The following is a 20,013-nucleotide window of genomic DNA, read 5'->3' on the forward strand; positions in this document are numbered from 1 at the left end:
CATCCTCCCTTTTTGGGTCTTTGCATTCTTTTCCAGGAATTCTCTTGTCCTAGAGAGCCTTGTGGTCCTGGGTCTCCTGATCCCTACAGAGCTTGTCTCATGCAGGGAATTATAGTCCGGTCCTGGTGACCTCAGTGACCTCATGCTTTTTCCCTTTTCCATGACTGCGATCTTTTGACCTGGAATCTGTATTTTACCATGTTGTTCCAGCGGGAGGGTCAATTGCCAGATGTCACAGAGTAGCAGGTCTAGAAATGGCTATAAGGAATCTTTTACTTTCATTCCTTTACTGTCTCCATGGCTGTCATAGGATAAAATGAAGTATCATGTTAAAAGCCGTGATCTTTAAAGACTTAATAAGTCCCCTATGGCTTAGGCTGAGGCAAGGCCATAGCATCCAGGCCTGTGACTAATCGTTTGCCTCTGGCCCTGGCTTGTGTGAAATCCGTTAGGGAGACAGCAGGCAGGGGAGCGGGAACACTGGAGCCTGTGTGCCCAAGTACACAACCAGGCAACTTTTGTGGCCTCAGGTTTCTGTATCTGTAAAATGGGGTACTGATAGTACTGAGCTCGTAGAGCTGCTAGGAGATGAAAGTGACTCGCTGTGTCATGGCAGTTAGAACCCTGGTATGCTTTGTTTCAGCCGCAGGGGGCTGCTGGGCATGGAGGTGGGGGTTGCTGGGCACAGAGGGGGCTGCTGCTGGGCATGGGGGGTTGCTGCTGGCAAGAGTGCTCCTTTGACGACGTGAGCTTGCTTTGCAGGGAGATGGCTGCATTCCACCAGAGGAGATTTCTCCAAGGAGAAGATGCTCTCATTTTGTTACAGGATTCAGAGGGCAATGGGGGTCCCTGAAGAGTGACCCTTAGAAGGCCCCCCTGAGAGTGTAGGGGGAGTGGTGAGGGGTTTTCTAAAACTGACTTGGCCAGCTGTGAAATCCATCTGGGACTTAGCATCCCCATAGGGGCTGACTGACCCCAGGTTTGATCTGGGAAAGGTCTTAGGTCTTAAGTTTCTGCCCCATTGTTCCAGCTGCGACTGACAGCTGTGTGTATGGGGGAGCGGGATGGGACAGCCGGCGGGTGGGGGGTTGGGAGGGATGACTGCAGCAGGCTTTGAAGGACTCCAGAGTCCCATGGCCCTGGGGGTTAAGGACTTGGGTGGAGTTTGGATCTTTGTCATTCTTTGTGCTGAAATGACAGAGCTTTACCCTGTGGGCTGGTGCTGTAGAAAGGCCCAGCTGGTTAATTTTAAAGGCTCTTTTGAGGAGGGAGGAAACAGCAATAGTGCTGCATTTCCCAAGGGGCTCTCGTCTGAGATGCTCAGGGTTTCACCAAGATGAGCCTGTTAATTCTCCTTTGTTGCACCTGGAAGGGAGGATGAAGGCAGGATTGGCTTTAGTGACGCCCCTTGTGTCCTTATCTGCAGCTGGAGAAGCTCCTGGAGGTCACTGTGGCCACACCCAGAGCTGCAGTGGCGGGGTGCTGAGCTGGAGCGGGTCCTGCTAGCCTCTTGACTTGAGCTCAGTAGAGGTGCCAGTTTGTTTGCCATCGTCTATTTGCCAGATCACCGCTACAGCCCCTGAGCTCGGGTCACTTACAGTCTAGGGCAGGGGATCTCAAACTAGTCACAGTCACAGAGGGAGTGGTAGGGGTAATGCTGGGGTGCTGTAAGAGTATGTAGAAGGGGGCGTCCAGGTTTGGTTTCTGGAGATTGGCTTCTAATCTAAAACCTAAGGATTGGGCATAAGTGACAGGGGTTGGGGGCGAGTATGGCTTGGGATAGATGGGGTGGGGGGTGTGGTGCGTGGGGACTTGGGAGTAATGTCCAGGCAGAGAGAATATTTGCAAAAGCCGGGACTCAGGGCCCAGGGGTGCTGGCACAGCCAGGGCACTGGTTCCAGGTTTGGGCAGAGGCACAGAAAAGCAGGGGCGAAACTCAAGATTCCTGGGGTGATGGCACCTAGATCCTTCTTGTAGCTCTAGCCTGTGGTCTAACAATTTCTGAGCCCTCGAACTAGGGGTGGAAGGCTTTGGGGCAGTGCAAGTGAGGGTGATACTCTGGAACTCTGTTCCTTGTGCAAACAGCAATGAGATATACATTCTGGAAAGTGGTATTGTGAGCCATGGTCTCTTGGAGTTGGGGTCCAGTGTTCCTGTCCTTCCCTGAGGCCTTAGCCCCTCCCAGACTTACTGCTCCAAGGTTTTCCAGGTGGGCCTACCTGTGAACAGCCCCACCTGCTCAGGGACTAAAGTCCACCTGAGTCTGTGTTTGCCTTACCTGGGAGCAGTTTCCTGCCTCCTGTGCTACCTGACCTCACTGTGCTAAAGGGAGTTTAGAGAAACTCATCAGTGGCTCAGCTCTGGGACATTACCTGTGCGTTGGGAGCTGGAGTGAGTCAGGGTCTATACCAGGTGCTGAGGGTCAGGAGCCTTTGGACTCTCTCCTCTGCCTCCCCTGTCAGTATCTAGAAGGTTTCTGTTCGTGGTGCAGCTGCTGGTGCCCCCGGAGATGGCATAATCCTGAGGAGAATTTTACTCTCTGGCACGTGTGTCATCCTAGATCCTAGGAGCAAAGTCTTCTGCTGTCCCTGCTGGTGACCCCAGCACAGGCCCCGACAAGTGAGCACTTAGGAAGTGCTTTTTGACAGTTGTTATCATCACTGTCTCGATGGTTTATGGAGCCCCTGCCCCATGCCGGGCACCACGCTGAGACCCGTTGCTGTGGCAGGTCATTGCATCCCTGGGGAAAGGGCCCCAGTGTAGGTTCTGAGAGGCTGACTACTTTGCCAGAGCAGCGGGGCTGGCCTTCGGGTTTCGTCCGAAGGCACCCCAATGGCTGCTCTGGTGGAGATGTCCTCTCTGTTCTCCTGGGGCTCGGGTTTCTGAGCCCTTTATTGTCCTTGGATGCGGGCACCCTTTCTTCCTGGGAATGCCAGAGCTGTTGGAGTCAGGAAGGGATATAACTTGGGCATCCTTGTGCACACTTGTGGAGTCCAACGGAAGGGACTTTCTCAGCATTCACAGCTGTTGTGTTTAAAACTGTGGTGAAATACACAAACATAAAATTTCTGTTTCTGTTTTTAAGTGTATGGTGTTCAATGGCATTACGTACATTCACATCGTTGCTCCCCTATCACTACCATCGTCCAGGACTTCTCTTATCTTGCAAAATGGAAACTCTGTACCCGTTAAATACAAACTCCCCATTCCCTCCCCCCGCAGCAGCCACCGTTTTACTTTCTGTTTCTGTGATGATTCTGAGATCTAATTCTTTGTCTGTTCTGCCCAGAACCTCCCTGGAGTGCCCTCGCCAGGCAGCGATGCCAGGATGCCCGTCTCTGCCTCCCTCTGCCAGGATGGCAGCCAGGAGCGACCGGTGAGCCTGACCTCGAGCACGTCCTCATCGGGCTCCTCCCGTGACAGCCGCGGGGCCATGGAGGAGCCCAGTGGCTCCGGGGCATCGGCCGAGAATGGGGCAGGCTCCCCGCGCAGCTGGCATCCCCCCAACGGTAACACCAGCTCCAGCAGCTGGTTGAGCGGGAGGGGGCCGCTGTCCCCATTCGGCGGACGGGCCCCGGCAGCCCCAGTGCACAAGCTCAGCTACCTGGGCCGCGTGGTGCGGGAGATCGTGGAGACGGAGCGGATGTACGTGCAGGACCTGCGCAGCATCGTGGAGGTGAGGCCCTCCATGTCTGTGGCTGCGGTGCCGAGGCCGCCGTGGGGCTGGGTGGCCCACCTCGCTTGGGAGCCTGCTTCCACCCCTGGAGGGAGAGTTCTCCCTGACAGCTGTGTCAGAAGAAGCCGCCTTCCCTTGGAGCAGTGGGGAGATCTCATGTCCCTGCTCCAGGGCAGCGGGTGGTGGGTAACCTCAGACTGCTCGTGTTGCTTCGCGACTTTGGGTCCAATGAGGAGCTGGGGCCAGGACCTCCTGCAGACCCTCGGTTGGTAGGGAGGGGCAGGGACCACTGTGCTCACAGACATGGAACCCAGGGAGGAAACTGGCCCGGATGTTGCCCCTCTGTGCCCAGATCCCTGCCCTGCTGTTTCCTGGCTGCGGGGTCTCAGACACTTGTGTGAGGCCTGAGCCTCAGGTTCCTCTCTGAGATGAAGATGCACTCGCCTCGCGGGGCCAGCACAATGTGCTTCACCCTGCAGGGCCTGGGCAGGTGGCTTGGTGGCTGCCACTGAGGAAGCCCTCTGCTCTTGGTGAGAGTGGCATGTTTGTTTCTACTGTAACAAATTAGCACAAGCTTGAGGCTAAAACGCAGAGGTTTCTTCTTTGTTGGTTTAGGAAGCCAGAAGTTGGAAATCAAGATGTTGGCAGGATTGGGTCCTTCTGGAAGGTTTGAGGGGAGAATGCATCCATGCCTCTCTCCTGGCTTCTACCAGGTGGTTGCTGGCAATACTTGGATTTCCTTGGCCTGTAGATGCTGTGTCCTGACATCTGCCTCTATCTTCCCATTGCTGCCTTCTCCGCGTCATCTGTGTCCTTTCCTCTTACAAGGACACCTGTCATAGGATTGAGGGCCCACCCTAAATCCAGTATTCTCTTGTCCTGAGATCCTTGACTGATTATATCTACAGAGACCCTATTTCCAAATCAGGTGGCCTTCTGAGGTTCCGAATGGATATTGATTTTGGAGGGAGAGCTGTCCAGCCCAGTACAGTGGGCAGTGTCTATGAAGTCTCACTGCTGTCAATGGAGGACAGGACTGCGCTGGGGTGGGCTGGGTTCTGATGCCTCCCTCCACACAGGACTACCTCTTGAAGATCATCGACACACCTGGGCTGCTGAAACCGGAACAAGTCAGCGCCCTCTTTGGGAACATAGAAAACATTTATGCGCTGAACAGGTATGGAATGAGCCTAACACACACCATGTTCTTCTGCCTGTGAGGCCCATGTGGGCCTGGAGGCCCGAGGAGGAGCCCTGGATGTCTGTAGTCTCCTGGGCTATGACATGGGGGCCTGGGGCCTGATCGCTAGGGTGGGTGATGGTGGTCCCTCCCTGTACAGGGGGTTAGTTAGCTCCCTGTGGGAGAGGGCGTGTGGGACATGTGCCCCCTCGGGGAACTGCTGGCCTCTGGCACGTGATGATGCTCTTTCCTTTGTACCTTTGTGGCCCCTCTCTCTCTCACATCTTTACCCCCACTTGCACATCTCTTCATTTCTTCCTCACCTTCCTGCTGACCCCATGGAAAGTCAGGTCTCCCTGAGGGTGATCTGACCCATTAGGAGAATGACAGGCCAGACAGAATGTGATGGGGGAGGCTGAGCGTGGCCCGGTGAGGGGCTGCTTCAGGGCACAGTGCTTCCTCGAGGCTCTGGCGTGTGCTGCCTGGACCCATATTCCCCAGGGAAGGGACCCTGGTTGGGAGGGGCAGTGGCTGAGGGGACAGCATGTGTAGACAGGAGGAGCCTTACCCTGGGCCCTTTAATGGGGGCCAGAGGGGCTTCCTGCTGGCCCAGCTGCAGAGTCTGGGAGGGCAGGTGCGGGGTGACTTGGGCTGGCCAGTGGTGGGTCAACAGGGAGGCATTAGGGGAACAGTGTGTTTAGGGTTTCCCCTAGTGCCCCATCTAAATTCCAGAGGGTACTGGGACTCACCCTCTTTCTCTCTCTTTCCTGCATCCTTTTGAACTGGGAGCCTTTGGTTACTTTGGGAGTCCCCTCTCTCTCTCACTCTCCCTTTAATCTCTGCCTTTGTGTGTTTGACTCCTTCTGCCTGCAGAGGAGCTGTCTCCCCTCCCGAGGTGGGTACTGGTGTCCCCTCTCTTTTTCTTGCTTTCTGAGCATGTGGGGGTCCTTTGCTCCCAATCTTTGTGGCAGTGCCTGGTACTTCGTGTGGTTGCTGGCCTGGGCGGGGCTCACTCTGAGGATGGACGCCCTGACTCTTTGGCATGACACCGGGGGCTGGCTGTGTATCTGGGCACCGGGAGGCCGGGGAGGGGCATGTGGGAAGCAGTGGAGGCTGTGCGCCGTCCGGAGTCTGATGAGCGCTCTCCCGTCCCCCAGCCAGCTACTCCGAGACCTGGACAGCTGCAACAGTGACCCTGTGGCTGTGGCCAGCTGCTTTGTGGAAAGGGTGAGAGGGGCTGCTGGGTCCTTGCCTCTTGTCCTGCCTTGCTGGGGGCCCTGAGGCACAACAGTGCCCAGCTTAAGAGGGTGTGTGAGTCCTGGAGGCCTCTGTCCAGGGGAAGTGCAAGGTGCCCTGCCTCAAATGGGAAGGGCATTCTGGCCTAGAGCCAGCGGCTGCTAGATGAATGAAGTGGCCCAGACAGATGGGTCCCAGGATGGGTCTGCAGGTGTTTAGGGAATAGGGGGCAGAGTGTGCTCACGGGGGTGTGTGTGTGGGGGGGGGTTAGGGCCATGTCTTTGCTATACCCAGGTTTAGAGTCAATGGGAGGCTCCCAGAAATCACCATCTTTGCTTGGTCTCCTCTTAGAGTCAAGAGTTTGATATCTACACACAGTATTGCAACAACTACCCCAAGTGAGTAATTGGGGTGGAGAGGGGAGGCGGAGTTATTCTGTGGGCCTGGGGCACCCCACATCCCCATGCAGGCCTTCCCAGGTGGTGACGGCCGCTTCCCCCGCACTCCAGCTCAGTGGCCGCCCTGACCGAGTGCATGCGGGACAAGCAGCAGGCCAAGTTCTTCCGGGAGCGGCAGGAGCTCCTCCAGCACTCTCTGCCCCTGGGCTCCTACTTGCTGAAGCCCGTGCAGCGCATCCTCAAGTACCACCTGCTACTGCAGGTAGCCCGGCGGTCTTCACACCATGGGGTGGGTGGGTGGGGTTGGGGGGATGCAGGCCTGAGCCTGGGCTGCCTACGTGCCTGTCTTCCGCGCAGGAAATCGCCAAACATTTTGATGAAGAAGAGGATGGCTTCGAGGTGGTGGAGGACGCCATCGACACCATGACCTGTGTGGCTTGGTACATCAATGACATGAAGAGGAGGCACGAGCACGCGGTCCGGCTCCAGGTGCTCCAGGGCTGGTCGCCAGAGGGACTGGCAGGCTGGGGGATGCCGAGGGCAGGCTTCCTGGCTCGGTGGGCTTGGTGAGGAGGAGGGGTGCCTGTGGCTGCGTGTGCCGGGTGGCTGTGTCTGTAGGAGTTTCTGGGGCTCTGTGTTGCCCCCGGAGGGTCATGAGCAGCCTGACTCTGGGGGTCGGGGCTTCTCGGCTGTAGGAGATTCAGTCGCTGCTCATCAACTGGAAGGGGCCAGACCTGACCATCTATGGGGAGCTCGTCCTGGAGGGCACGTTCCGTGTGCACCGCGTGCGCAACGAGAGGACCTTCTTCCTCTTCGACAAAGCGCTGCTCATCACCAAGAAGCGGGGCGATCACTTTGTCTACAAGGGTCATATCCCGGTAACCAGGCTGCTCTCATGGCCTCTGTCCCTTGGCCCTCTTACCCTTTACCCCCTTGCAGTGGGCTAGGCTCCATTCTTTCCTTTAAAAAAAAAAAAAAAATTATTTTTAAGTAATCTCTCCACCCAATATGAGGTTCAGACCACACCCCTGGGATCAAGAGTCTTGAGCTGTAATGTCCGAGTCTGTCAGGCGCCTGCAGGCTCTGTTTCTTGATCCCCGCATGGGCCCTGGGTTGGAGTGGATGCAGCCCCATCCTTCTGAGATTACTCTCCCTGCCTGCCTGGGTGGTCTCAAGGGGCTGGGACCCCAGGTCAGCCCCCGCCCCTTCCTGTGCTTGACTGTGCTCTCCCTCTGCCCCAGTGCTCCTCCCTGATGCTGATCGAAAGCACCAGAGACTCCCTGTGCTTCACTGTCACCCACTACAAGCACAGCAAGCAGCAGTACAACATCCAGGTGAGGGCCGGGCCAGGGGGCCTCGGGCTGGGGACACACCCACCACCTCGGCTCGCATAGATGTGTGGGGCCTCCTGGTCTCCCTCTGTAAGGTGGGGATCCCTATGGGCATCTCTTGGGTTTTTGTGGAAGAGTCCAGGTAACCTTACAGGTCCCAGCGCAGGTCGTCTTTCTGCCTCGGCCCCCCTGACGGAAGCCTGGCCCATGGCGGATGGCTTCAGGCTTGTGGTTGTAACCATGGCTCCCTCCCCCTTGGGTCTTTTCAGGCCAAAACAGCAGAGGAGAAACGGAGCTGGACTCACCACATTAAGAGGCTCATCCTGGAGAACCACCACACCACCATCCCGCAGAAGGTGAGTTCCCGGGGTGCCCCACCTACCCCTTGATGGGGTGCAGGGAGAGGGTGTTCCTCAGCCAGCTCCGGGGTCCCACCAGGGCCTCATTCCTGGAGGATGTTGGCTTCACTGGACACCGGGGGTCAGTGCAGTGGGTGCCGTGGGCTTCGGCACAGCCCTGGGGGGTGTCCCAGTGCAGCAAGAGCAAGTCGGTGGGCCAAGAGAGGGATGAATGTAGAACGTAGTAACTGGGTGTGTTTCCTTTCCTTCTAGGCCAAGGAAGCCATCTTGGAAATGGATTCCTACTGTAAGTGTACCCTTTCTGCCTGCTTTCTCCCTACTTGGGCACCTCTCTAGATCCGTGGGAAGCTCTGCCTGAGACTTCCGTTCCAGGGAGCAGGGAGAATGGGGAAGCTCTTTCTGTCAAGGGCTAGGGGTCTACTGCAAGACCAGGGGCATAGTCTTGGCTGGCCAGTGGGACTCCCATTGCCTACCATTTCTGAATGGAAGATGGAAGAGAAGGGACCTCTGGATCTTCTGGTCCCTGGAGCTGGGGCAGGTAGCAAAGGTGTGGTCAGGTGTGGTCAGAGTCCAGGCCCAGGCTGATTGTCCGTCTCGTGTGCAGATCCCAGTCGGTACCGCTGCAGCCCAGAGCGCCTGAAGAAGGCCTGGTCTTCCCAGGACGAGGTGTCCACCCACGCGCGACAGGGGCGTCGACAGTCTGGTAAGGGAAGGGCACTGTGGGCAGAGCAGCTTCCTCACAGGACTCTTGACCAGGACGGGGACTGTCTGCAGCAGCATTTGGGGCTGGCTCTCTCCTCCATGGACATCCTGGGGAAGGGCAGGAGGGAGGATCGCCAGGCCCACGTGGCACGTCCTGTCCCTGTGCTTGTGTTACCCTCCACTGGGCACTTTTTTTCAGGCCCTTCTTGCCCACCAGGGCTGGGCAGCCCACCTTTTCTAGGGCCCTGGGAATGCTTGTTCACTCAGGCCTCCGTGCTCTTTCTTAGCCTTCCTGGGACCAAAACTTTGCTCCTTTGTCACTCAGAATCCTGCGACTCAGCCAGGAGCGACACTCAGATGTCATGGGGGATCCCCAGCCCAGTTCTGGAGCAGAGCAAACGCAGGACGTGGGGAAAAATGAGTTAGACGTCAAGTGGCACCAAATCCAGACAGGAAATATTTACTTTGGGTCTCAAAGAAAAGTTCCGTTTTCCTCTGCTGGGTTTTCTTCCATGACTGGGCTTGCTACTGTGTACTTGGATTTATTGGAATGAATTGTCTGTTGAAGAAGAGAAAACCTTGCTTTTATCCTTAGCTCTGGGGGTGATAAGGCTGTGTGTTTTCTGTGTCTGTCTGTCTGTACTCCGCTCTTCAGTCCGAGGCCTAGGGACAGATTTAGCTTCTGCTGGGCACCTGGTGAACACAGATGAGGTGGGAGTTGGAATGAGAAGTGTCTCAGAGGCCCCTGGAGAGAAGATCCGGGAATGACTGGCGCACTGTCCTGGCGTGGATCTCCAGGGTGCATTGGGTTTGGCTGTGACCCATGGGTCCCCTGAGCAACTCTGGGGATTGTGTCGTATTCTGGAAGATAGAGCCAAGTGGTCTCTGGAAAGCTTTTGTAATTTTGTTTTGTTTGGTATTACCCCCAGTGGATCTTGAACCCTAGGCAGATTTGTGACGGTCGCAAACATTTTACGACACCATGTGTGAAAAGCCCCCGACTGGGGGTGTTACTTTATAGTTTTCTGGCCCTCTTCATTTTCCTTTCTTCTGAGATGCTCTTCCTGTCTTTCTAGCATTCCCCTCTGCCTTGTTATGTGGCTTTGTGTTGGAAGCTTCTGGCACTTGGAAGAGCTGCTGGTGGTGGTAGGAACTGCAGTGCCGCCTGCCGTGACATCAGCGCCCACTCCGCGGCTGTCACGGCACGCAGGCAGTGAGTTGTTTCAGAGCTCAGTTTCTGCTGAACTAAGGTTTTAGCCTGTGAATGAGTCGGGTTCTGCCTGCTTGTTTTCGTACTTTAGTCTTAACCATTGTGAAACAAACGTCTCTCTAAAACGTGCTTCATCCTCTGCAGCTTCTTAAGGTAGAGGATGCCAACCACTGTGGAACTTTTCCTTTTCTGGCACCAGGGTGACAGCATCCGTTGGGCGTGTGCGCTGGGGCTGGGGGTCGCCATGGCGGCCACGCGCCCGAGGTGTGGTATCCCCCTTACCCGGCAGGTGTCTCCCCCCCTTACCCGGAAGCTGTCACCCCCCACCTTACCTGGCAGCGTTGGTTCTTGTCTGTCACAGTGTCCTTGCCTGGAGCGGCTCTTCTCCCTGCTTGTTTGGAAGCAGTCGATTGAACTTGTGAGAAGTGTGGGTAAGGACCGGCCAGCAAGGGGTGCCTCACTGGCTCAGTCAGAGGAGCATGCAACTCTTGATCTTGGGGTCATGAGTTCAAGTACCATGTTGGGCTTAGAGATTATTTTTATTTATTTTATTATTAAAAAAAAGATATTTATTTATTTATTTCATAGACCACGATCACAAGTAGACAGAGAGTCAGGCAGAGAGAGAGGAGGAAGCAGGTTCCCCGCTGAGCAGAGAGCCTGACGTGGGGCTCGATCCCAGGATCCTGAGACCATGACCTGAGCAGAAGGCAGAGGCTTCAACCCACTGAGCCACCCAGGCGCCCCATGATTATTTTTAAAAAGAAACTTAAAAAAAAAGGCCATCAAGTTGCTGAGAGGGAGATGGGGCCCCTTGTAAGCCCTGCAGTGACAGCTTGGAGTCCCCTGCTCTGCCTCCGGGCCTCTTCTTCCCAGAGAGCTGAGATGGGCAGAGTGGTATGCTCTAGATAATTAAGGTGCTGCTTGTCACTTTTTTTTTTTTTTTTAAAGGATTTTATTTGTTTGACAGAGAGAGAGACAGTGAGAGAGGGAATACAAGCAGGGGAATCGGGAGAGGGAGAAGCAGGCTTCCCGAGGAGCAGGGAACCTGATGCGGGGTTCGATCCCAGGACGCTAGGATGACCTGAACCAAAGGCAGACAGACGCTTAATGACTGAGCCACCCAGGTGCCCTAGCTACTTGTCACTTGTTAAGTAGTCTTGATTACAAGTTTTAAGATGGACGAGTAGGGCATTTTGTGTTTCTCACTTTAAAAGCTCTCAGATGGGGCGCCTGGGTGGCTCAGTGGGTTAAAGCCCCTGCCTTCGGCTCGGGTCATGGTCCCGGTGCTCGGCAGGTGCTCTCTCTCTGCCTGCCTCTGCCTACTTGTGATCTCTCTCTCTGTCAAATAAAAAAATAAAATGTTTAAAAAAATAAATAAATAAAAGCTCTCAGATTCGCAGTGTACTTAGGTTGTGCAGATGGTGTGCATGGGTACACGCGTTTCAGTAGAAGAAACCTGTGCAGTGCACTCCCTTGTAAGATTTTCCTTGGCCTCTGAGTGTACCGTGGGCTTCCCAGTTAACACCAGCTGGGCAAGAACCTTGTGGGGTAAGGTCATGGCTCTGTGGAGAGGTCCCTGGACACATGTCCTCTCCTACCTGCCTCTCTCAGGTCTGTTTCCAAAAAGGCTGGGATACAAATCGGTGACACCATCAGCCTAATGGGTGTGTTTTGTATCTTGTTCCCAGAGCCTGGTCAGCCCTCGTTCCTCCGGGCCACACTCCCCAGCAGGCAGCGAGGCTTCATGGAGCCAGGCCTTAATGGCCGTAGGAAGTCGGGTGCGACCTCTGCTTTCTAGCCGGGCTGCTGCAGGGGGGCTTGGCCTTGGGTGTAGCTGTTGTGCTCAGGGGCTTGTCGCAGGGAGGGTGGGGCTTGAGGTAGAGCTCAGATCTGAGGATGCGGCGAGGCGGTCTGAAGGAGGCAGCTTGGGACTGCAGCTCCAGAACCTGGAGCCCTGGGTGAGATGCACTGATGCAGGGATTGTGGGCGGGGCTGTTCCTGGGGGGGTGGCCGTCCTGGAGCAGGTCTCTGTGATGGATGGTGATGGATGGTGATGGCCCGGGCCCTGTCTCCCTGCGGGGGTAGGTAGGAGGGAGGGGGTGCCCAGGCTGGAGTGGACTTTGAGCTGCTGGTGGCAGTGCGGCTGTGAGCATGGGACCAGGGCCAGACACAGCTGTTTCCAGGCCTGCACTGACTGTCCGTTCACTTTCCTTCTCAGAGCCAACCAGACACCTGCTGAGGCAATTCAGCGAGAAAGGTGAGTGTGAGCGTGGCCAGCCATTCCTGCCAGGCTCTAGGGTCGGGGCAGGGAGGTGACACAGGTAACCTTCTGGTTCTTGAGGACAGTTTGGAAGGGTCCCTGCCTCTCTTCCTCTCTGGAGGTGGGCCTCACCCCTTGTTGTCTGGTGAAGGGGCTGAGCTCGCCTTCCTGCATACTTCTAGTACCCTGTCCTTGGGTGACAGTCCTTGATGGACACAGACCTGTGCTGCTCTTCCCCCAGGACCTCTGCTCTGGCAGTCATTCCTTTGAAAGCCCAGGAGACCAGGTGTGGGTTCTGGGTATAGGGCCCCCAGGGCAGCCTTCCTTGGGGGGCTCCTGGTCTCTGTAAAGAGGCTCTTTCTCCTGCTTACCGATCTGTTCTCCCCGCCCCCTTGCCTGTGTGCTGGGACCTGGCCGTGGCAGGTGCAGTCAGAGCAGCAGGAATGAAGGTAAGGCCCGTGGGTGAAGAGAACTGGCCTGCCAGAGGGGGGTGGGACTGCCAGGTCAGCACCCTGGCCCCTTCAGCTTCATCTTCGTGCAGTGGACAAATACCTGTCAGGCCACTACTGTGTGCTGGACTCTGTCACAAGAGTCCCAGAGATGAATAAGCCATGGCCCTTGCCCTGGGATCCTTCTGTACCCTTTTCCTGGAATGGGACCCTGGTGTTGGCCCACCCTGGATCTTCTACATTTTCTTTCGCTGGGGTAGGCAGGCCTCTCTGGGTCTTGAGTGTCTGACCCAGCTTTCCCAGGTCCCAGCGTCCCACCTTGAGGACTCCCACCCCTGTCCTCCCTCTGCTCTGGTGGAGACCAGGGGTTGGGTGTTCAGGTGTGGCTTTCCCCATGTAAAGCCTCCGCACCTCCAGCCGCTGGCGGGAGGAGGGGGCTTGCGTGGAGGCCAGTCACGAGGGGGTCTTCTGCTCTGAACAGCATGCAGGCAGTGCCGGTGCTCTCCTGGACTTTGGGCGGCCTCCTCGTGCTCAGGGTGTGCAGCTGGAGGCTGAAGGGGCTGCCCGGGAGCAGGAGGAGGAGGAGGAGGAGGAGGAAGAGGAGGTGGTGGTGGAGGAGGAGGAGGAGGAACGGGCCTTTCAGGTGTCTCTGGAGGACCTGGCAGGGCATGAAGGCAGCGAGAAGGGGGCCAGGCTGGAGCCCCCAGGCTCGGAGGAGGAGGAGGAGGAGGAGGAGGAGAGCCTGGCAGTGGCGGAGCAGGTAGCCGACTTTGCCAGCTCGCTGCTGGCCGCCCTCCACTGCTGGCACTATCGGGCCAACGCTTTACTTTTCTCCCGGGGCGCTATGGTGAGGTGTCTCTTTGATCTCCCCTCCTCCTTGCATGTTCCCTGACCAGTGCATGCCCATCCGGGAGTTCTCTCCCCTGCCCTCCCACCCCCTCTGTCCTGTTCCCTCACTCCTGCCATCAGTACCTAACCCCTTGCCCGCTGTCACGCCCTGGTGAGCCCTTGGCATGTGCTATTCTGGTTCTGGGCGAGAGCTAGTGTCCTACCCAGTGAGCATGACTAATGGGGTGGGGGCGGCGGAGAAGGGGAGAAGCCAGCGGGTTGGGCTTTTTGGAGGCTGCACACCCAGTGGGGAGTTCTGAATCCCTCAGGCCTGGTGGTTCAGGCTCAGGTCTCAGGCTGGCTTTCAATATGGCCCAGACACCTTGGGGCTCAGAAGGTTTGCTGTTGTGGGGCTGCAGAAGGGTTGAGCTCCCAGTTGTCCCAGGAGCTGACGATGGCCCTCTGTTTGCTTCAGGAGAAGGGGCGCAGGGAGTCCGAAGGCCCCCAGAGCTGTAGAAGGTCCAGCGGCCGGTCTCCAACAAATGCTGAGAAGTGCGTGAGCTTCGAGTCCACTTCTCCCCGGCCAGAGGTGAGCAGCCGGCGGGCAGGAGGGCCCGTGCAGGAGAGCCCAGAGCACAGGTCTGTGGGTGGGGCTTGCTGGCCCCGGGCTCCCTTTTTGGGCCCATGGGGACAGGGATCCCCCCACACTCTCTGCCCCTTTAGGAAGCCGGTCTGGCCTCTGGGCCTGTGGTGGGGTGAGCAGGTAGCCTTTCTGTGAATTAGAAAAAGAAGACCCTTTTTGACAAGATACAGTCGCTTGTCAAGGGCCCTATTAGCAGAAGTAATCAGATCTTAGGTCCCTTCAGCCAGGCCTCCTTGTATAGGGCGTATGACCCTGCTCCTGCCAGCTGGACAGACAGTGGACTCAGGCCTGAGTCCCCCCCCATTCTGGGTACTAACATCTACTGGCCACTTCCTCCATGTCCAATGTTTTATTTCTTCTGTTCCCCTCAACAGCTCAGGTAGAAAGAGGCTCAGAGAAGTTGAGTGACACACCTGGTGTTGGGCAGCTTCTGAGGGGCAGAGCTGAGCTCAGACCAGTCTGATTTAGAAGCCCACATTCCACTTCCTGCCACATGCTGTGTGTGGATGGAACCCATACCTTTGTTTTCTCAAAGTTACAAGAAAAAGGGTAGGAGGCCTTGACCTCAGGCCTACCAACCCCGGCAGGTCTGAGTAACCTGACATTGGATTGGAGTCTGGGGTGGTGGTGTCCTATGATAATAGGAAGCAAGCCGCACGTATAACTAAGTTTTCTAGCAGCCATGTTAACAGGTTATTTAATTATTGAATGTTAACTATAATTTCAACATGTAAGCAGTGGAAGAAGCTACTAAGGACGTTTTATATTGTGTATGTTTTTGCGGTCTGGTGTGTGTTTTACCCTTATAGCTGTTCTCAATTTGGATTAGCCACGTTTCAGGTGCTCAGAAGCTGTTTGTGGCCAGCAGCTGCTGTGTTGGGAAGTGCAGGCCTTGACCATGGGTCCTGCTTTGCAGACTCTGGACTAGAACAGTTGGGATTGGGTCTGGTTCCTCTGAATGTGGAGTGTCTGCCCTTCTTCCTCAAGGCCCCTCTGGGAAGCCGCCTGTACGGCTGGTTTCACGGTGCAGATCCTTCAAGGTGGTCGGGAGGAGGTTCTTACGTGTGCTTCTTCCTTCCTTCCCTGTCTGCTGGGCATTGGCAGCGTTGTGGCTGGGGCCAGAGGCTGGCTGGGAGGAGCCAAGTCCCTGTCTTCACCCACTCTGACGGGACTCTAGCGTGCTGTCCTGTTGCCCTCTGGACCCTCATCCACACAGGACGTCCTGGCCCCTCTGGGTCTGAACCCAGAATAGCCTCCATGTGCCTCTAGGGCTTTAGGAAGCTGCCTCTCCAGCAGGCATACCCTGTGCCATGTGCTCCCACTTTGTCCCTGTAGCTTCCAGGCAGGCTGTCACTGAGAGGTGCCACCACTCTACCCCATCTGTGTTCCCAGAATTTTCCTTGCCTTTTTTTTTAAACAACCCAAGGCCGTTAGCTGAATGATGGCTGAGGGACCTCAGCACGTTCCTCTCCCTAAGGCCCTGTCTCTCCCACTCTCGAGTTGTGCTCATTCTCATTGCCTTTGGTCCTAAACTGTATGCCCTCTCATTGGGCTTTGAGCAGGTCGTGCTGTCCCTTTCTCTGGGTCTCATGAGGGAGGGTTTTGGCTCATAGGAGCTCTGTTGTCCCAGGTTGAACCAGATCCTGAGCCTGAGCTGGAGCAGGAAGTATTTGTCGCCATGGAAGTTCCTAGCACTGAGGAGGTGCCCTCAGACACGGAGTCTCCAGAAGTCCTGGAAACACAGCTTGGTGCCCACCAGGAGCTGCTGGGGCTGGACCCCCCGGGTGACATGGTGGGCTTCGTGGTGGCCGAGAGCACCGAGGACCTTAAGGCTCTGAGCAGTGAGGAGGAGGAGGACATGGGGCCCACACCGGACACGGAGAGCCTCCTGCCGCCCTCTGTGCTGGACCAGGCCAGCGTCATTGCCGAGCGCTTCGCCAGCAGCTTCTCTCGGCGGAGCAGCCTGGCACTGGAGGACGGCAAGGCCAGCGGCTTCGGGAGCCCAAGGCTGGCGAGCCGCAGCAGCAGTGTGCTCAGCCTCGAGGGCAGCGACAAGGGCCCTGTCCGACCCGGCAGCACTACGGACCCCCTCAGCTCGCAGCCACCCCCTGAGGTGGACAGCACTGCGGGAGTGGCCATGGACAGTGGCCCTTCGGTCAATGGGATGGAGCCCCTGAGCCCAGGCTGCCCAGCAGAGCCCGACAGGCCTTCCTGCAAGAGGAAGGCATCGACCCTCTCCACCCGAGACCGGCTGTTGCTGGACAAAATCAAGAGCTACTATGAAAGTGCAGAGCACCGTGATGCAGGCTTTAGCGTCCGGCGCCGGGAGAGCCTCTCCTACATCCCCAAGGGGCTGGTGAGAAACTCTGTTTCCAGATTCAACAGCCTTCCCAGGCCAGACCCAGAGCCCATGGCTCTGCCGGGGCATAAGAGGCAGGTGGGCTCCCAGCCGCCTTCATGGGCTCTGTGCGACCTCCCGGGAGCCGGCCAGGCTAGTGCTGGGGAGTCAGCTCCTATCACAGATGCTGAGTTCCGGCCGTCTTCGGAAATCGTAAAGATCTGGGAGGGAATGGAGTCTTCCAGGGAGAGCTCTCTGCAGGGGCCTGGCCAAGGCCAGGCCAATGGTTTTGACCTGCACGAGCCCCTCTTTATCCTGGAGGAGCACGAGCTGGGGGCCATCACTGAGGAGTCGGCCACCGCCTCCCCTGAGAGTGCCTCCCCCACGGAGCAGCCCAGCCCGGCCCACCTGGCCCGGGAGCTGAAGGAGCTGGTGAAGGAGCTGAGCAGCAGCGTCCAGGGGGAGCTGGTGACTCCACTGCACCCCCGCATCGTACAGCTCTCCCACGTGATGGATGGCCCCATGAGCGAGCGAGTCAAGAACAAGGTCTACCAGCTGGCCCGCCAGTACAGCCTCCGCATCAAGAGCAAGTCTGTGACAGCCAGGCCTCCTCTCCAGTGGGGAAAGGCGGCTCCCACCATTCCTTGCCTGCAGGAGGAGGCCGGAGCACCCTCAGGCAGCAGAGGTACAACCACGCGGGTGGGGAGTGGGTCCTTCCTCCAAGTCTGGGGTGGAAGAGCCTTTTAGGAGCAGGTTGGCTCCTGGGGGAAGGTGGCCCCTGTAGAACCATGACCAAAGAGGGGGCTGGACTCCACACGCAAGTGGTGTGAGCCCGGGCGGTTAGTCCCAACGCCCAAGGCCCAGCGTGTGACCCTGGTTGAGCCTCCTCACAGCCCTCCCCAAGCCCTACTTGTGGAGCAGGGACCTTGGGAGGAAACATGGCCACGGGCCCTCTCTTCCAGGATAGTAAAGGATCTTGTCTTTTCCTTTGACTCCTGACTCTGTTCACTGGCTTTTTTCATTCTTCCCATTGCCCACCCCCGCCTTTTTTTTTTTTTAAAGATTTGATTATCTGACAGAGTACAAGCAGGGCAGAGGCAGTGGGAGAAGCAGGCTCCCCACTGAGCAGGGAGCCCAATGCAGGACTCGATCCCAGGACCCTGGGATCATGACCTGAGCCAAAGGCAGACGCTTAACCGGTGGAGCCACCGAGGCACCCCCCACCCATTGCCCTTTGGTAGAGGGGCCGTGGATGATGAATGATTTCTCTCCCCTCACAACCAAAACCCCAGTAAGCAGCGTTGCCTGAAACATGAGCAGAAGGCAGTGCAGAGTCGTCGCTTGCCCTCTCCCGCCCCGCCCGGTCACTCAGTCCATTTACTCTCTCTTCCATAGGTAAGAGAAAGCCGGTGCTGTCCCTCCTCAGCGATGAGCAGATGGTGGCCCCGGAGCACAGCCCGCCCAAGCCTGGCTCTCCTCGGCATTTCTCCTTCAGCCCCACTACTGCCAGCCCGAGGACCACCTCGCCTGGGGCCCGGCCTTCCTCTCGAAGCCCCCTCAGCCCCTTTGACACTGAGACCTTCACCTGGCCTGATGTCCGAGAGCTCTGCTCCAAGTATGCCTCCCACGACGAGGCATTCCAGGCCGAGGGCAGCCGGCACCGCGGCCTGCCTGTCAACCGCAGCCGCTCGGCACCCGAGAACATGGTGGAGCCCCCTCTGGCGGGCAGGGTGGGCCGCTGCTGCAGTGTGGGTGCCAGGAGGGGCCAGGGGGGCTCAGAGGCCGCCCAGCCTGAGCCTCCTGGGAGGTTGCCCCAAAGCAGGCCGGTTGGAGAGGAGGCCCTGTATGTCACGGCGGACCTCACCCTGGAGAACAACCAGCGGGTGATTGTCATGGAGAAGGCGCCCCTGCCCTGCCCCGTTGGGGGACTGGAGGAGGGCAGTGGTCAGGGACCACACACACCAGTAGCCACAGAGGGACAGGGCCTGGATTTCCAGGAGTCTGGAATTTCCAGGAGTCCAGAGTATTGGCAAAAGGAAGAGAGTCCCAGGGACCCAGCGGACCCAGGCCAGCAGGGCAGAGTGAGAAACCTGCGGGAGAAATTCCAGGCCTTGAACTCCGTAGGTTGACTCTGAGTCCTGGGAGAGGGAGGAGCTGTGCAACGGAGGGCGCAGAGGAACCTTGCTGGGCTTGCCCACAAGCCTGGCCTCCCCGGGCTCACATAAGCCCCTGAAAGAATGGGCTGGTGTGCTCAGCCAGTGCCTTCACCTGCTGGGAACGGCCTGGTGCTCCCCGGGGCTCGTGGTGACTTTCATAGGGCCAGGGGAGCCCTGCTACCCACCCAGGCCAGTGTGGCCACTTCCCTTGTATATAGTTCTTGTCTAGTAAGAAGCCGAGTATTTAAGCTGTCCTCTTCCCAGGGGAGTAAGCCGTGCTCCGGCCTCCATTGTCGGGCTGACCACTGCCAGGCTGAGGAGCCCACCCAGGGGAGCGGTGGAAGTGGCCCGGGGAGGCTTTGCTCTTTAGTTGTGCCTTCTCTTAGGATCCAGGCAGGAACAAGGCCCATAATTTATTGTTTCCCATTCTGTGGTGCATTTGCGCACATGTCTGTGAGTGTGTGTTCTCCGGTTGTTGATTCCTCTCCCGTGAAGAATGTCATGGATTCTGTTCAGGTACTTTTGTAGGTTGTCTTGCTGACCCTGTGGTTGTCGCTCATGTACATACATTTCATTATTTGCCAACGGTGCAATAACGCTGCTCACCAACCAACCTGTGTGTGCTCCTCCCTGGGCCTCGGCGGGGGGTGGGGGGTGGGGGGTTGCTGACTGAGGCCAGGGATGCCTCAGGGAGGCGGGCTGTGTGGTGGCTGCTGCACATTCCCTCCTGCATCAGTCGTGCTCGCGACGCATCAGGCAGCAGGGGAGGCTGGGGCAGCGCGGTGTGTGGAAAGGAACCTGATCTCTGCCTGCCCCGGCCTGGTGTCCCTCCGGGTGGGGAAATAGCATCGTGCCAGCCTTAAGCTCTTTTCCTCAGGGACCAGTGTTGGCCTAAAAAAGGTGAGGAAATGAACGTTTCTCTAATGGCAGAAATTTCCAATGTCTGGTGCTTTTTCTCTCCCTCTCTAGTTCCCAGGAGACATCACAGGAGACAAGGATTCTAAATTTGGAGCCTAGACCTGTCTTGCGGTGGCTTGCACCGTCACATGAGGAGAGCAAATGCATTTTTTCTGGGGATGGAGCCTCCGTTTTCATCCTATTTCTCAAAGTGCCTTTTCTCAAAAGGACCGGGGGAGTGCCTGCCGATTTCTGATTGGGTTTTCTGCCCTTCCTCTGTGGTGGACCAGCCTTGTTTGGCCCTGTTTCTGTAGGCAAGTGTTCCACTGGTCTGCTGGGTCAGGGCT

The 20,013-nt window shown here is 57.2% G+C and overlaps 1 protein-coding gene across 16 annotated transcripts in view; it reads left to right on the forward strand.

Annotated features, from left to right (window-relative positions):
* The window catches only part of PLEKHG3 (pleckstrin homology and RhoGEF domain containing G3), a 42,447-nt gene extending 23,065 nt beyond the window's left edge, over positions 1-19,382 (forward strand). For 3 of the 16 annotated variants that reach the window (XM_047735684.1, XM_047735683.1, XM_047735674.1), the window contains 18 exons: positions 3,290-3,676; positions 4,756-4,853; positions 6,014-6,083; positions 6,444-6,490; positions 6,602-6,752; positions 6,848-6,979; positions 7,186-7,368; positions 7,732-7,824; positions 8,091-8,177; positions 8,433-8,466; positions 8,785-8,883; positions 11,784-11,873; positions 12,314-12,352; positions 12,776-12,804; positions 13,286-13,651; positions 14,108-14,221; positions 15,906-17,298; positions 18,009-19,382. In XM_047735684.1, the coding sequence (XP_047591640.1) occupies positions 3,329-3,676; positions 4,756-4,853; positions 6,014-6,083; positions 6,444-6,490; positions 6,602-6,752; positions 6,848-6,979; positions 7,186-7,368; positions 7,732-7,824; positions 8,091-8,177; positions 8,433-8,466; positions 8,785-8,883; positions 11,784-11,873; positions 12,314-12,352; positions 12,776-12,804; positions 13,286-13,651; positions 14,108-14,221; positions 15,906-17,298; positions 18,009-18,742 (4,107 nt within the window). In that variant the 5' untranslated portion in view covers positions 3,290-3,328 and the 3' untranslated portion in view covers positions 18,743-19,382. The remainder of the gene's footprint in view (positions 1-3,289; positions 3,677-4,755; positions 4,854-6,013; positions 6,084-6,443; positions 6,491-6,601; positions 6,753-6,847; positions 6,980-7,185; positions 7,369-7,731; positions 7,825-8,090; positions 8,178-8,432; positions 8,467-8,784; positions 8,884-11,783; positions 11,874-12,313; positions 12,353-12,775; positions 12,805-13,285; positions 13,652-14,107; positions 14,222-15,905; positions 17,299-18,008) is intronic. The other 13 variants (XM_047735678.1, XM_047735675.1, XM_047735677.1 and 10 more) reach the window with 13 other exon arrangements.
* Positions 19,383-20,013: the final 631 nt, after the last annotated feature.

Source organism: Lutra lutra, chromosome 7 (genome assembly GCF_902655055.1).
Source record: "Lutra lutra chromosome 7, mLutLut1.2, whole genome shotgun sequence".
Classification (NCBI taxonomy): Eukaryota; Metazoa; Chordata; class Mammalia; order Carnivora; family Mustelidae; genus Lutra; species Lutra lutra.